At 37.9% G+C, this 15,639-nt stretch overlaps 1 protein-coding gene across 1 annotated transcript in view; it reads right to left on the reverse strand.

The window, feature by feature from the left end:
• LOC125281624 (ankyrin repeat domain-containing protein 26-like) overlaps positions 1–15,639 on the reverse strand; it is a 564,334-nt gene that overhangs the window by 225,508 nt on the left and 323,187 nt on the right. Inside the window, exon 59 of the mRNA XM_057304707.1 lies at positions 14,277–14,389. Coding sequence (XP_057160690.1) covers positions 14,277–14,389 — 113 coding nt within the window. The remainder of the gene's footprint in view (positions 1–14,276; positions 14,390–15,639) is intronic.

Raw genomic sequence — 15,639 nt, forward strand, 5'->3', positions numbered from 1 at the left:
CTCAAAAAGTTAAAAACAGAGCTACCCTACAACCCAGCAATTGCACTAATGGGTATTTACGACCAAAGATACAGGTGTGATTAATGACTACAGGAAGTCTTTTTCTTTTAATATAGGAAAAGATATTTAATTTCACTCTGTATTAATTAATGAAAATGCAAATTAAAGCTCCATTGTAATACAACTTTTAAAAATCTGACTGACATAAACAGATCAACAATGTTTTAAAGACTATGGTTTTGCAGTATGGAGGTTCCTCAAGATGTTAAAAATAGCTACCCTACGACCTGACAATTGCACTATTAGGTATTTCCCCCAAAGATAACAGATGTAGTGAAAAGAAGGGCCATATGCACCCAAATGTTCATAGCAGCAATGTCCACAAGAGCCAAACTGTGGAAGGAGCCAAGATGCCCTCCAACAGATGAATGGATAAAGAAGATGTAGTCCATATATACAATGGACTATTACTCAGCCATCAGAAAGAATGATCACCCAACATTTGCATCAACATGGATGGGACTGGAGGAGATTATGCTGAGTGAAATAAGCAGAGAAAGACAATTATCACATGGTTTCACTCATTTGTGGAACATAAGGAATAGCAGGGAAATCGGTAGGAGAAGGAAGGGAAAAATGAAAGGGGGGGATAGCAGTGAGGGAGATGAACGATGAGAGACTATGGACTACGGGAAACAAACTGAGGGCTTTAGGGAGGAGGGGGATGAGGGGATGGGCTAGCCTGGTGAAGGGTATTAAGAAGGGCACATATCGCATGCAGTACTGGGTATTATACGCAAACAATGAATCAGGGAACACTATATCAATAGCTAAAGATGTACTGTATGGTGACGAACATAGTCATAAAAAATAAAATAAAATAAAAAATTCAGTGTGCTAGTATTTTGTTGAGGATTTTTGCATCTATGTTCATAAGAGATAGTGGCCTGTAGTTCTCTTTGCAGTGTCTTTATCTGGTTTTGGTATCAGGGTAATACTGGCCTCATAGAATGCATTTGGAAGTTTTTCTTCCTTTTCTGTTTTTTGGAACAGTTTGAGAAGAATAGGTACTAACTCTTCCTTGAAATGCTTGGTAGAATTTGCCTCTGAAGCCATCCGGTCCTGGACTTGGTTTTTTTTTTTTTTTTTTTTGGAGTTTTTTTATTACGATTCAATTTCTTTGCTGGTTATCAGTCTTCAAATTTTCTTTCTTCCTTTTTTTTTTTTTTTAAAGATTTTTTTTTTTTTTTATTCGACAGAGACAGAGACAGCCAGCAAGAGAGGGAACACAAGCAGGGGGAGTGGGAGAGGAAGAAGCAGGCTCATAGCAGAAGAGCCTGATGTGGGGCTCGATCCCAGAACGCCGGGATCACGCCCTGAGCCGAAGGCAGACGCTTAACCGCTGTGCCACCCAGGCGCCCCGAAGAGTCAGATGCTTAACTGTCTAAGCCACCCAGGCACCCCTATTAGTGGTTTTTGATATATGATTTGTATATAACCTCTTCTGCGTATAGCAGTCTTATCTTAAGTTGCTGCTCATTTAAGTTTGAACCCATTCTTTTCTTCTCCCTATGCTTTAGATAAGGTATTATATTTTATATCCTTTTTTCCTGTGTTCCTTAGGTTTTACATAAATGTTCATTTTTGCTACTTGTTTGTGTCCTGCCTTGATACTGTCACTTTTGGTCTCTTCTTTCCACTCAAAGAGTCCCCGTTAATATTTCTTGCAGGGTTAGTTTAGTGGTCACAAACTCCTTTAGTTTGTGTCTGGGAAACTCTCTCTCTCCTTCTATTCTGAGTCATAGGCTTGCTGGATAGAGTCTTCATGGCTACAGATTTTTTCCGTTCACCACGTTGAACATATCATGCCACTCCCTTCTGGCTTGCAAAGTTTCTGTTGAAAAAATTCCTGCTAGCCTTAAGGGGCTTAACCTGGAAGTTACTGCCTTGTTTTCCTGCTTTTAAGATGTTATCTTCATCAGTATACACTGCAAATTTAATTACAATATGTCTTGGTGTTGGCCTGCTTTTGTTGATTTCGATGGGACTTTTCTCTGCCTCCTGAATCTTGATGTCTGTTGCCTTCTGCAGATTAGGGAAGTTTTCTGCTATTATTTGTTGAAATAAATTTTCTTACCCTTTTTCTCTCTCTTCTTCTACTGGGATTCCTATAACATGAATGTTATTACATTTGATGGAGTCACTGAGCCCCCAAGGTCTAGTCTCATTTGGCATAATTCTTCTTTCTCTCCCTTCTTCAGCTTCAGTGCTTTCCATTAATTTGTCCTCTAGGTCATAATCTGTTCCTCTTCCTCCAGCCTGCTATCCATTGCATCAGGTGTGTTTCTCATCTCACCGATTGCACTCTGCATCTCTGATTCTTTTTTAACTCTTTTATCTCTGTTGTGAGGGTCTCACTGATGTCTTCCATTCTTTTCTCAAGTCCAGTGAGCATCCTTATGATCACTGCTTTAAATCCTCCATCAGGCATGATATTTATAACTGTCTCACTTAAATCTCTGGCCCCGTGGCCTTATGCTGTTCTTTCATTTGAGATTAATTTCTCTGTTTTCTCATTTTGTCTAAGTCTCTACCAGCTTCTCTGTGTTAGAAAAGCCAGTTATGTCACCTGCTCCTGAAAGTAACGGACTTATGAAAAAGACGCCATGTAGTGCCCAGGGTCTGGCACTTAGGGGAGTGTCTCCAGTGTGTGCTACATGGACTCTGCTATTGTGTTCTGGCTGCTCTATCCTTCAGGCCAGTTATCGGTAGAGGATCTCCCTACCTGCTGTTGGCAGTGTTTGGTACCTGGCCTGAATGTAGCAACTTTTAACTAGGTGTGCTCTGGTGTGCTTGTGAAATAAGATCTGTCACCCCCTCCAATGGAACTGAGGCCCTCCCAAATCTGGTCAGGAGACATGGTGTGGGCAGGGGCTTGTGCTGGTCTTCTGGAGGTAAGGCCTGCTGTGCTGGAACTGAGGCAAGAATGACTGAGCAGGCAGCTCCACTGGAGTGCAAGGGGATGTTGCTGGTGCAAGCAAACTAGGCAGCCAGTGTCAGAGCTACACTGCTCCCCACAGGTGGCTCTCTGTTTGTGCTGAGGGCCAGTGGAGGGAAATGGCGCCAGCTGGTTCCTTTGCTCCCAGAGAGGTGTCTCCATGAACACCGCCTCGCAGGGATGTGCTCTGAAAAGAGCAAGTAATCTCCCCACTGTATGCCCCAGGCATTGTTCAGATTGCTGTTTCCATGCTGCATGCTCCCGGGTTGTTTGCCTGCCTCCTCTCCAAGAGCAGCACAGTGCCCTACAGGCTCTAGCCCAGCCAAGCTCAATGACCTTTAGAACTCCAGGCTTTAAGCCCCCCTAGTTGTAAGCACTTGTGAAATTCAGCCCCTCTCATTTTCCAAGCCAGTGCCTATGGGGAAACGTTCTCTTTGTGCATTCCCATGTACTCCTTTCTCCTGCCTTCTCCATGACCACGACTCCCTCCCCTCTGCAGCAGCCAGGATCTGTTGCTCTCCTAAACCACATCTCTGTGCTTCCTACCTTCTCCGATGCGGTCTCTTCTCTCTCCTTAGTTGTAGAGTTTGTTCTGTCAGTCTTTAGGTAGGAGGTGAACCTAGGCTCCTCGTACTCTGCCACCATCTTCCTTTCTCTTAAGACATTTTTGTAGGAGTCCCTTCAATTACAAATTATTACAACTAGGCAGGAATGCCTCTATAGAATTTCCCCTCAAGTTAGGGGAGAAGAAAGACTGGCAAGCAGAGAGAGAGTATGATTTGAAGGAGAACAGCTGAGAAACCAGAAATAGTTTAAACCAAAATTGGACCTTTTACCTGATCTCCATTAACTGAACTTCTAAAAGAAATAGGCAGCCTTGAGTATTTTTTAATCAATCGAATACTCAATCTTCATTCTACTTTCATCAGTGAGGAAATAAAGAGAACATTATGGAATCCTTTTTAATCTTTTCAGTAGCAAACCAAATGAACTGTCCTTTGGCACTATTTAAATTAAATATAATTTCTCCTTTCTCTTACTCCAAGCTTATTTGTGTGGGGAGGTAAGTAAGACCATCTCATCTTTATGTTGTACCACAATGCTTCCCCTTATCATACAAACTGGCTTTGAAATGTTTTTGGAATTCAAATTGCTAATCCATTTGCCTCTGATAACTCAGTTAAACACTACCTGATATTTTACAGCTGTATTCTTGAAATAATATAATGAAATGTTTATTCCATTAATTATGTATTGAGCTATTACAATACCTTATCTTTCTATTTAAAGTCCAAGAAGATGGATACAGACAACTGTGTTTTCTGAGAATGTAGGATCTGTGCCAAGAACAGGATCAGCACCAGTGTTATACACAAGAACCAAGTGAAAAAGTATCTGTGAGTTGCAAGATGATGGATTAGCAAGATTTGAACACAGGAAAGCCGACGGCCCACAGTTCATCTTTTCCTTCCTAGATGGTGAAATTTATGGATGAGTCTATGCTTTATCACAAGTTAATAAAACATAATGAAGTAAAGAGTAGACAGCAGATCCTACAACCAAGATTTGGTGGAAATGGACGTGGGAAGCACTGAGTGAGAGACTTAAGATATGAATGGAGAAAAGAAACAGGACTCTATCTCTTTGAGCCTAACTTCACATCATATCATGGAGTCAGCAAGGCATAAGCTGGTAAAAGGCTTCCTCGAGAAGCAAAAAATTTCTACAGGAGTAAAGTTAAGTTCTACTACACTGACTTTTTATTATTACATAAGTGAGTGGTAATTTACAAGACGAGCAGGGAAGAATTCTCATAAAATTTGATTGAGGAGTGACATAAGGATAAACAGATAGATCAGTGTATTAGAATTGACAATCTAAAAATAAACTGTCACATTATGGTGAACTGATTTTCAACAAGGGTGTCAGACAATTAAATGGAGTAAGAATAGTCTTTTTAACAAAAGCTACTGAGACAAATGGATATGCACATGCAAAGTAATAAAGTTACACCTCTACCTCACAGCATATATACAAAATTAACTCAAAATATAAGAGCTAAAATTATAAAACTCTTAGGAAAAAAACATAAGTGTATCATTTGTGACTGGATTTGGCAACAGTTTCTTTGATAGGACACCAAAAGACAAAAGCAGATTAAGTATATTTCATCCAAATTAAAAACTTCTTTGCTTCAAATATCACCACCAAGAAAGTGCAAAGGCAAGCTACCGAATAAGAGAAAATATTTGAAAATCCTATATCTGATAAGAGATTTGTATTTAGGATATATAAATAACTCTAACAATAATGAAAAGACAATCCAATAAATAAGTGGGCAAAAGGACTGATTTGTTCTTTAAGGAAGATATAAAAATGGATAATAACCGGGGCGCCTGGGTGGCACAGCAGTTAAGCGTCTGCCTTCGGCTCAGGGCGTGATCCCGATGTTGTGGGATCAAGCCCCACATCAGTCTCCTCCGCTATGAGCCTGCTTCTTCCTCTCCCACTCCCCCTGCTTGTGTTCCCTCTCTCGCTGGCTGTCTCTATCTCTGTCAAATAAATAAATAAAATCTTTAAAAATAAAAAAAATGGATAATAACCACATAAACAGATGAGATGCTCAACATCATTAGTTTGGCTTTTTTTTTAAGATTTTATTTGTTTATTTGACAGAGAGAGAGCGCACACGCACAAGCAAGGGGAGGTGCAGAGGGAGAGGGAGAAGCAGGCTCCCTGCTCAGCACAGAGATCGACGTGGGGCTCGTGATCCCAGGACCCTGGGAGCATGACCTGAGCGGAAGGCAGACGCTTAACCTACTGAGCCACCCAGGCACCCCTCAACATCATTAGTTTCAAGAAAAATACAAATCAAAACCACAAGATCGATGGAACTCATCAAGTGTATTATGCTAAGCTAAGCAAGTCAGTCAGAGAAAAATAAGTACCATATGATTTGCCTCATATGTGAAATTTAAGAAACAAAACAGATGAACACAGCAGAAGGGTGAAAAAAAGAAGAGAAAGGGAGGCAAACCATAAAAGACTCTTAACTACAGAGAAAAAACTAAGTGTTGCCGTAGTGGAGGGAGGTGGGTTGGGGGTGGGCTAGATGAATGATGGGTATTAAGGAGGGCACTTGTTGTGATGAGCACTGGGTGTTGTATATAAGTGATCAATCACTAAATTCTACTTCTGAAACCAATATGTTAATTAACTAGAATTTAAATAGAAACTTGAAACAAACAAACAAAAAAACCCATAAGATGACACAGCACACCCACCAGGATGGCTATAATAAAAACAACAGATAATGACAAACATTGGCAAAAGTCAGGAAAATGAGAACCCTCAAACACTGCTGATGAAAATGTAAAATGGTGCAGCCATGTTGGAAAAGTGTGGCAGTTCCTTAAATGTTAAAAAAAAAAAAAAAGGTTAAAGAGAGTAACCATGTGACCCAGCAATTCCATTTATAAGTATATACCCAAGAGAAATGAAAATGTTCACATACAAACTTGTACATGTGTGTCTACAACAGCATTATTAACAACAGTCAAAAAGCAAAACAAACCAAAGGCCCACCAACTGATAAAGGAATAAATAAAATGTGGTCTGTCCACATAGTGGGATACTATTCAGCAATAAACAGAAATAAAGTACTGACACATGCTACAAAATAGGTATACCTTGAAAACATTATGCTAAATGAAAGAAGGCAGTCACGAAGGAACACATATTGTGTGATTCCGTTGATATGAAATGTCCAAAATAGGCAAATCTATAGAAACAGAGAGTAGAGTACTGGTTCCCTAGGGCTAAGAAGAGTAGGGAAGGGGAAACTAGCATAGGGTGACAGGTAAAAGGTACAGGGTTTCTTTCTAGGGTGACAAAATGTTCTAAAATTGACTGTGGTACTCTTTGAATATGCATGTTATGTTCATTTATCTCAATAAAGCTGTTACAAAAAAAATGTAGCGAGTATATAAAATTAACAGGAAAATCTGTATTTCACTGCTCAAAGCACTGAGTGACTTATTTGCCAAAATTAAATGATTTTAGAGTCCCAAAACTAATTAAAAATTACCTTATGCTTTATCATATTAATCTGAGTATCCATTTCAGTTTAATTGTTTTTTAAATCTCCATGGAAACTAAGCTCTCCATTTTCATATTCACTTACCTCGCTTCTTGTCATGCTTAAAAGTTTCTTAAGTCTGCAGAAGGGATAGAATGAGTAAGTCAGGTTCTTTAAGAGTAAATATTTAATAATTATTTAAATAGATACTATGTTCTATCACATAAACAAATCTATAAATTATGATCTCTCAATTGACCCAATCTCACACTGTTTGAGAACATACTAAATAATAATCTTAGGTAAAAAATATGGAGAAAATTTTTATCACACATATGGCAGTCAAAGAGTTAAAACTGTAACTACATTAAGAGTTCTTATATATGTTATTATTAATATCTATTTTCAGTATATTAATATAATAATCTATTATTAAACAGTGACTATAAACCAGAGACTAGTATCTAAGGTGAAGAAGAAAAGCCTACTTATGTATGAATGTCTTAAAAAGACACAAAAATACATTTTGGTACCTACTAACCACAGTCTCCAACTAGAAAATACATATAAAACACATCAAGGGAGATCATTCAAAAGGGAGAAAAAAGAAAGAAAAATCTTTAAAGTCTGATTTGAGAGGGAGAAGGAAGAGACAGAGCTTTAGAAGAAAGGAAATCAGCAAAGAGATAATGTGTGATGGTCTATGAGACTGTTTCAGAAAAAAAAATCTACATGTCTTAGCTAGGACACTGTTAGCAAAGCGAAAGGGATACAAAACAATGCAGAGAAAGAGAGTTAAATGAAAGAAAAGTATTGATGAAAACCAGAGAACAAACTTAAGCACTCAGCAAATAAACAGAAAGGAAGCCCTGTGGGAGCTACAGAGACACTGCAAAGACTTTTTTTTTTTTTTTTATCTTAGTGGTAAAAACACGACTGCTCATTTTATTCTTCTTTGAGTCACACATATATTTTTCTATGTATATTTTATAATTTAAAAATGCAGAAAGAAAATATAAGCCAGTTGAATTAGGAAAGATGGCAGAGGAGTAGGATTGCTTAGTTTTATCTGGTCCAGAACTCACTAGATAGCTTATCAAACCATTCTGAACACTTGTGAAATCAACCAGAGATCTAAGAAAATAACGGCTGCAATTCTACAAATGGAAAAGTGACCACCTTTGGGGAGGGTATGTGTTGTGGTGAGCACTGTGTATTATGTAACACTGATGAATCACAGACCTGCACCCCGAAACAAGTAATACTTTATATGTTAATAATCAAAAAAAGAAAAAAGAAAAGCGACCACTTTCTGCAAGTCTTTGTTAATTTTCATTTTTACGGCTACATGCTATCCTTTCATTATACTTAATTTTATTTTTATATATAAAAGTTTTTCTTTCTTTACAATTTTGGGATGTAGTTTTCTAACAGACCAAAATACACACGGGATCCAGTGTATTATTCTGTTCTGTTCACCTCTCTGATTATATTCTTTGTTTTCTTAATTTTAATTTTCTTTCTTTTGGGTTTTGGGTCTCTTCTGATTTGTTTAGTGTGTATTTTTCTGGAGTTCTGGTTGCCATTTTAGTATTTTGTTCTCTCATTCATCCATTTTTCTCTGGACAGAATGACAAGATGGAAAAACTCACCTCAAATAAGAGAACAAGAGACAGTAATGAATGCCAAGGACCTAATTATTTTGGCTATAAGATGTTGGAACTAGAGTTCAGAATAACAAGTATAAAGATACTAGCGGGGCTTGAAAAGAGCATAGAAGACACTAAAGAATTACTTTCTGGAGAAATGAACTAAAATCTAATCAAGTCAATATCAAAAATGATGTTAATGACATGCAATAAAAAATGGAGGTACTAACTGCTAGAATAAAGAAGGCAGAAAGGAGAAATAGTGATACAGAAGACAAAATGAGGGAGAATAAAGAAGCTGAGAAAGAAGAGAGATAAACTACTGGATCACAAGGGGAGAATTCGAGAGATAAGTGATACCATAAAGCAAAACAATATTAGAATAATTGGGATCCCAGTAGGAGAGGAAAGGGGGGGTGGTAGAAGCTGTATTTGAGAAATTATAGCAGAGAACTTCCCTAATCTGGGAAGGAAACAGGTATTCAAATCCAGGAGGCACAGAGAATCCCCTCCAACATCAATAAAAGTAGGTCAACACCTTGACATACAGTAGTGAAGCTTGCAAATTTCAGAGACAAAGAGAAAATCCTGAAAGCAGCTCGGGACAAGAGGTCCTTAACCGACAAGGGTGAAAACATAAAGCTGGTGGGCAGGCCTGTCCACACAGAGCTGGCAGGCCAGAAAGGACTGGCATGATATATTCAATGTGCTAAATGGTAAAAATATGCAGCCAAGAACACATTATCCAGCAAGGCTCTCATTCAAAATAGAAGAAGAGATACAGAGTTTCCAGGACAAACAGAACCTAGAAAATTTGTGAGCACTAAACCAGCCCTGCAAGAAATATTAAAGGGGATCCTTGAAGCCAAGTGAGAGCCGCAAAGTAACACAGACCAGAAAGGAACAGAGACAATATACAGAAACAGTGACATTACAGATAATACAATGGCACTAAATTCATATCTTTCAACAGTGACCCTGAATGTAAATGGGTCAAAAGCCCCAATCAACAGACACAGGGTATCAGATTGGATAAAAAAGCAAGGCCCATTGATAGGCTCTCTGCAAGAGACTCGTTTTAGACCCAAGGACACCTCCCGATTGAAAGTGAGGAAGTGCAAAACCATTTATCATGCTAATGGTCATCAAAAGAAAGCTGGGGTAGCAATCCTTATATCAGACAAATTAGATTTTAAACCAAAGACTGTAATAAGAGATGAGGAAGGACACTATCATAATTAAAGGGTCTATCCAACAAGAAGATCTAACAATTGTAAATATTTATGCCCCTAACATGGGGGCAACCTACTATATAAACCAATTAATAACAAAAGTAAATAAACACATCAATGATGATACAATAATAGTAGGTAGGGGACTTTAACGCCCCACCCGCTGCAATGGATAGATCACCTAAGCAAAAGATAACAAAGAACAAGGGCTTTGAATGACACACTGGACCAGATGGACTTCACGGATATATTCAGAGCATTTCATCCTAAAGCCACAGGATACACATTCTTCTCGGGTGCACATGGAACACTCTCCAGAGTAGATCACACACTGGGTTCAAATCAGGACTCAACCAGGGCAAAAAGATGGAGATTATGCCATGCATATTTTTAGAACACAGTGCTTTAAAACTTGAACTCAGTCACAAGAAAAAATTTGGAAGGACACAAATATATGGAGGTTCAAGAGCATCTTACTAAAGAATGAATGGGTCAACCAGGAAATTAAAGAAGAATGAAAAGAATTCATGGAAACAAAGGAAAATGAAAACACAACTGTTCAAAACCCGTGGGATGCAGCAAAAGCGGTTCTCAGAGGGAAGCACAGAGCAATGCAGGTCTTTCTCAAGAAACAAGAAAGGTCCTAAATACACAACCTAACCTTGCACCTAAAGGAGCTGGAGAAAGAACAGCAATTAAAGCCCAAATGCAGCAGGAGAAGAGAATTAATAACGACCAGAGCAGAAATCAATGAAATTGAAACCAAAAGAACAGTAGAACACAGCAACGAAACTGGGAGCTGGTTAAGAATTAGTAAGATCGATAAACCCCTGGCCAGACTTAGCAAAAAGAAGAGAGAAAGGATCCAAATAAATAAAATCACGAATGAAAGAGGAGAGATCACAACCAGCACCAAGGAAATACAAACAATTTTAAGGAACATAGTAGGAACAACTATAGGCCAACAAACTAGGCAATCTGGAAGAAATGGATACATTCCTAGAGACGTATAAACTACCAAAACTGAAACAGGAAGAAACAGAAAACCTGGACAGACCCGTAACCAGCAAGGAAAATTGAAGCAGTTATCAAAACTCTCCCAACAAACAAAACTTCAAGGCCGATGGCTTCCTTGGGGAGTTCTACCAAACATTTAAAGAGGAATTAATACCTATTCTTCTGAAGCAGTTTCAAAAATATAGAAATGGGAGGAAAACTTCCAAACTCTTCCTATGACGCCAGCATTACCTTGATCCCCAAACCAGACAAACACCCCACCAAAAAGGAGAATTACAGACCAATATTCCTGATGAACACGGATGCAAAAACTCTCACCAAGATACTAGCCAACAGGATCCATCAGTACATTAAAAGGATTATTCACCACAACCAAGTGGGATTTATTTCTGGGCTGCAAGGGTGGTTCAACATCTGCAAATCAATCAATGTGATATGCTACTTTAAGGAAAGAAAGGACAAGGACCACATGATCCTCTCGATAGACACAGAAAAAGCAACTGATAAAGTACAGCATCCTTTCTTGATTAAAACTCTTCACGGTGCAGGGATAGATGGAACAGAACCTCAATATCATAAAAGCCATCTTCAAAAAGCCCACAGGGAATATCATTCTCCATGGGGAAAAACCGAGGGCTTTTCCTCTAAGGCCAGGAGCATGGCAGGGATGTCCACTCTCACCACTGTTGTTCAGCATAGTACTAGAAGTCCTAGCCTCAGCAATCAGATAACAAAAAGAAACAAAAGGCATCCGAATCCGCAAAGAAGAAGTCAAACTCTCTTCGCAGACGTAATACTCTATGTATGGAATATGGAACATTATGGAATATGGTGGAACAAGACTCCACCCCAAACTTGTTAGAACTCATACAGGAATTCTGCAAGCTGGCAGGATAGAAAAATCAGTGCACAGACATCAGTTGCATTTCTATAGACTAACGATGAGACAGAAGAAAGAGAAATTAAGGAGTCAAACCCATTTACAATTGCACCAAAAACCGTAAGATTAGAAATCAGAAATAAACCTAACATATTACATGGTGCACTGGGTGTTATACGCAAGTAATGAATCATCGAACTTTACATCGGAAACCGGGGATGTACTGTATGGTGACTAACATAATAAAATTAAAAAAAATAAAAAAAAAAAAGAAAGAAACCTAACCAAAGAGGCAAAGGCTCTGTACTCTCAAAACTCTAGAACACTCATGAGAGAAACTGAGGAAACTACAAAGAAATGGAAAAACATTCCACGCTCATGGACTGGAAGAACAAATATTGTTGAAATGCTATGTTACCTAGAGCAGTCTATACCTTCAATCCAATCCCTATCAAGATACCATCAACTTTTTTCACAGAGCTGGAACAAATAATCCTAAAATTTGTATGGAACCAGAAAAGAACCTGCATAGCCAAAGGAATGTTGAAAAAGAAAACCAAAGCTCGTGGCATCATAATTCCGGATTTCAAGCTCTATGACAAAGCTGTAATCATCAAGACAGTATGGTACTGGCACAAAAACATTCTGTTTCTTTGGCCAATGAAACACAATAGAGACCCCAGAAATGGACCCTCAACTCTATGGTCAACTAATCTTTGACAAAGCAGGAAAGAACAGCCAGTGGAAAAAAGACAGTCTCTTCAACAAATGGTGTTGGGAAAATTGGACAGCCACATGCAGAAGAATGAAACGGGACCATTTTCTTACACCATACACAAAAATAGACTCAAACTGGATGGAAGACCTAACTGGGAGACAGGAACCCGTCAAAATCCTAGAGGAGAACATAGGCAGCCACCTCTGTGACCTCAGCCGCAGCAACTGCTTGCTAGACATGTCTCCAAAGGCAAGGGAAACAAAGACTTCATCAAGATAAAAAGCTTTTGCACAGCAACGGAAGCAGTCGCCGACACCAAAAGACAACCACGGAATGGGAGACGATATTTGCAAACGACATATCAGTTAGAGGGCTAGTATCCAAAATCTATAAAGAACTTATCAAACTCAACACCCAAAAAACAAATAATCCAGGCAAGAAATGGGTGGAAGACATGAACACACATTTCTCCAAAGAAGACATATAAATGGCCAACGGACACATGAAAAATGCTCACCATCACTCGGCATCAGGGAAATGAATACAAATCAAGACCACCACGAGATATCACTTCACACCAGTCAAAATGCTAAAATGAACAAGTCAAGAAATGACAGATGTTGGCAGGGATGCAGAGGAAGGGAACCCTCTTACACTGTTGGTGGGAATGCAAGCTGGTACGGCCACTCTGGAAAACAGTATGCAGGTTCCTCAAAAAGTTGAAAACAGAGCTGCCCAAAGACCCAGAAATAGCACTACTAGGGATTTACCCCAAAGATACAAATGTAGCGATCTGAAGGGGCATCTGCACCCCAATGTTTATAGCAGCAATGTCCACAATAGCCAAACTATGGAAAAAGCCCAGATGTCCAATGACAGATGAACAGATAAAGATGTGGTGTGTGTGTGTGTGTGTGTGTGTGTGTGTGTGTGTGTATACAGAATGGAATATTACTCAGCCACCAAAAAAATGAAATTGTACCATTTGCCGTGATGTGGATGGTACTAGAGGGTATTATGCTAAGTGAAATAATTCAATCAGAAAGAGAATTATCATTTGAGTTCACTGGTATGTAGAATTTAAGAAACAAAACAGAGGAGCCTAAGGGAAGGGAGGAAAAAATAAAAGCAGATGAAATCGGAGCAGGAGACAAATCATAAGAAACTCTCAATCATAGGAAACAAACGGAGGGTTGCTGGAGGGGAGGAGGGTGGGAGGATAGGGTAACTGGATGATGGACATGAAGGAGGGCACCTGATGTAATCAGGACAGGGTGTTATATAAACTGATGAATCCCTGAACTCTTCCTCTGAAACTAATAATACACCATAGGTTGATGAATTGAATTTAAATTAAACAATAATACAAAATAAGAATATAGAAGCCAAACCAAGATAACTTTTGAGGTGATTAAACAATGACACAGAGAGGTTTTTAGATACTAAAATATTGGTTTGAAGGGAAGAACACTATTAAAAGGAAAGATTACCAAAGAACAAAGATATCTTGCAGAAACTATTCAAGGTGGACGATGGAAAGTGCAGTTGCTATTGTTAAGGGAACTATTGTTACTATTTAAGGAATCTAATTAAAGTGTAAGTATAATATTTTGGCAAGAATTTGTATTTAGGTTTTAATAAAGTAAAATGATAGTTAAATCAATTAATTAATGGTTAAAATGATCTGAAATATTACAGTCTTACCTAGTAATCTCTTTTTCTAATTGACCATTTTTCTTCACTTCTTGATCCAAACAATATTCCAGAGATTGTTTTAACTCAATAAATTTCTTCATCTCTCCCCTTTTATCATCACACTTTGAAAAAACATTTTAAAGAAAATTATTTTTAAAAATCTAGATACTCATTCTTCTTTCATAAAATATTATTTCTCATGAATTCATGACTAAGACATGTGTAGACAGTTTTATAAACTACATTTTATAAATTTTATAAATTAAAATTTATAATTGTATGTTTTATCATTATATAAATGGTTTATAATTAACTTTAATTTTAAATGTATATAATGTAGTTTAAAATTTATGATTTTAAATTTTATCTAATGTAGTTTTACAAACCTGATGCCAATAAAAACAAATTTCAAATGTAAGGAACTTTCTTCAAACAGCTTAAACTGATTTTACACTGTCATCATTATTTTTTCTAGAATTTAAATTGCCAAAATTTACTTGTGAAATACAGAGGTTCTTACCCATATTAATACTAAGTGTTAATGAAAACATTTTAAAAGTGGCTATACTTACATTTTACTTTCTGACAATACCCTAGAAGCATTTTCATCCATAGCTTAAGATACTCTGCGTTCTGTGAGATCACACCTTTCTAAGATAACCTCTGAAAAATTCCTATGCAGTCCCCATTACAGTTTTGATGATCATCTGACTTTAGGATGAGATACTCTCATTCTCTGCAAGCATTTCAAGCATTCTCTGCAAAATTTCAATTTCTTCTTTTCTATTAACTACTTTTCTCTTTAAATAAAGTTTAAGTCTTCTCGATATTATAGAAAAACTTTTGCTTAACTCCTGCAGCTTTTACTATCATCCTGCTTCTCCCCTTTCGCTGGCCTTGAACATACTTTATTTAATGTGTCCTTTCATCCACAGATTCAACTTTTCATCACTTTTCTTCTTTTCACTAAAATCTGAGCTTCCATCCTGGAATTCCACTAAAAAAATTTGAGGGTCATCAAGGATCTTTTTTTTAAAGTCCTTATCCACTTTACTTCTCAGCAGCCCCTGAAAACAATGACCACACCCTCCCCTCTGCTCTTCTAATCCCATTTTATTTCTAAATGACAGCAACCGCTAACATTTAGTCCCTGACCCTTGCTCTTCCTCTCTTCAAATCCTCTCCAAGTTGTTTAAATCTCAAGGCTTCAAAACCGGATTCTCTAATCTACATTTCCAGCCTTGACCCCTGTACTGAGGTCATTTGTCCTTTTGATCTTCCTTCTAGTTCCTCACAGACAATATTCAAAACCACACACTCAAAAACCGTTACCTGATGTGGACTACATCAGCTAGTGTTTTTAAAAAAATTA

This window comes from Ursus arctos, unplaced genomic scaffold, assembly GCF_023065955.2.
Source record: "Ursus arctos isolate Adak ecotype North America unplaced genomic scaffold, UrsArc2.0 scaffold_30, whole genome shotgun sequence".
Lineage (NCBI taxonomy): Eukaryota > Metazoa > Chordata > Mammalia > Carnivora > Ursidae > Ursus > Ursus arctos.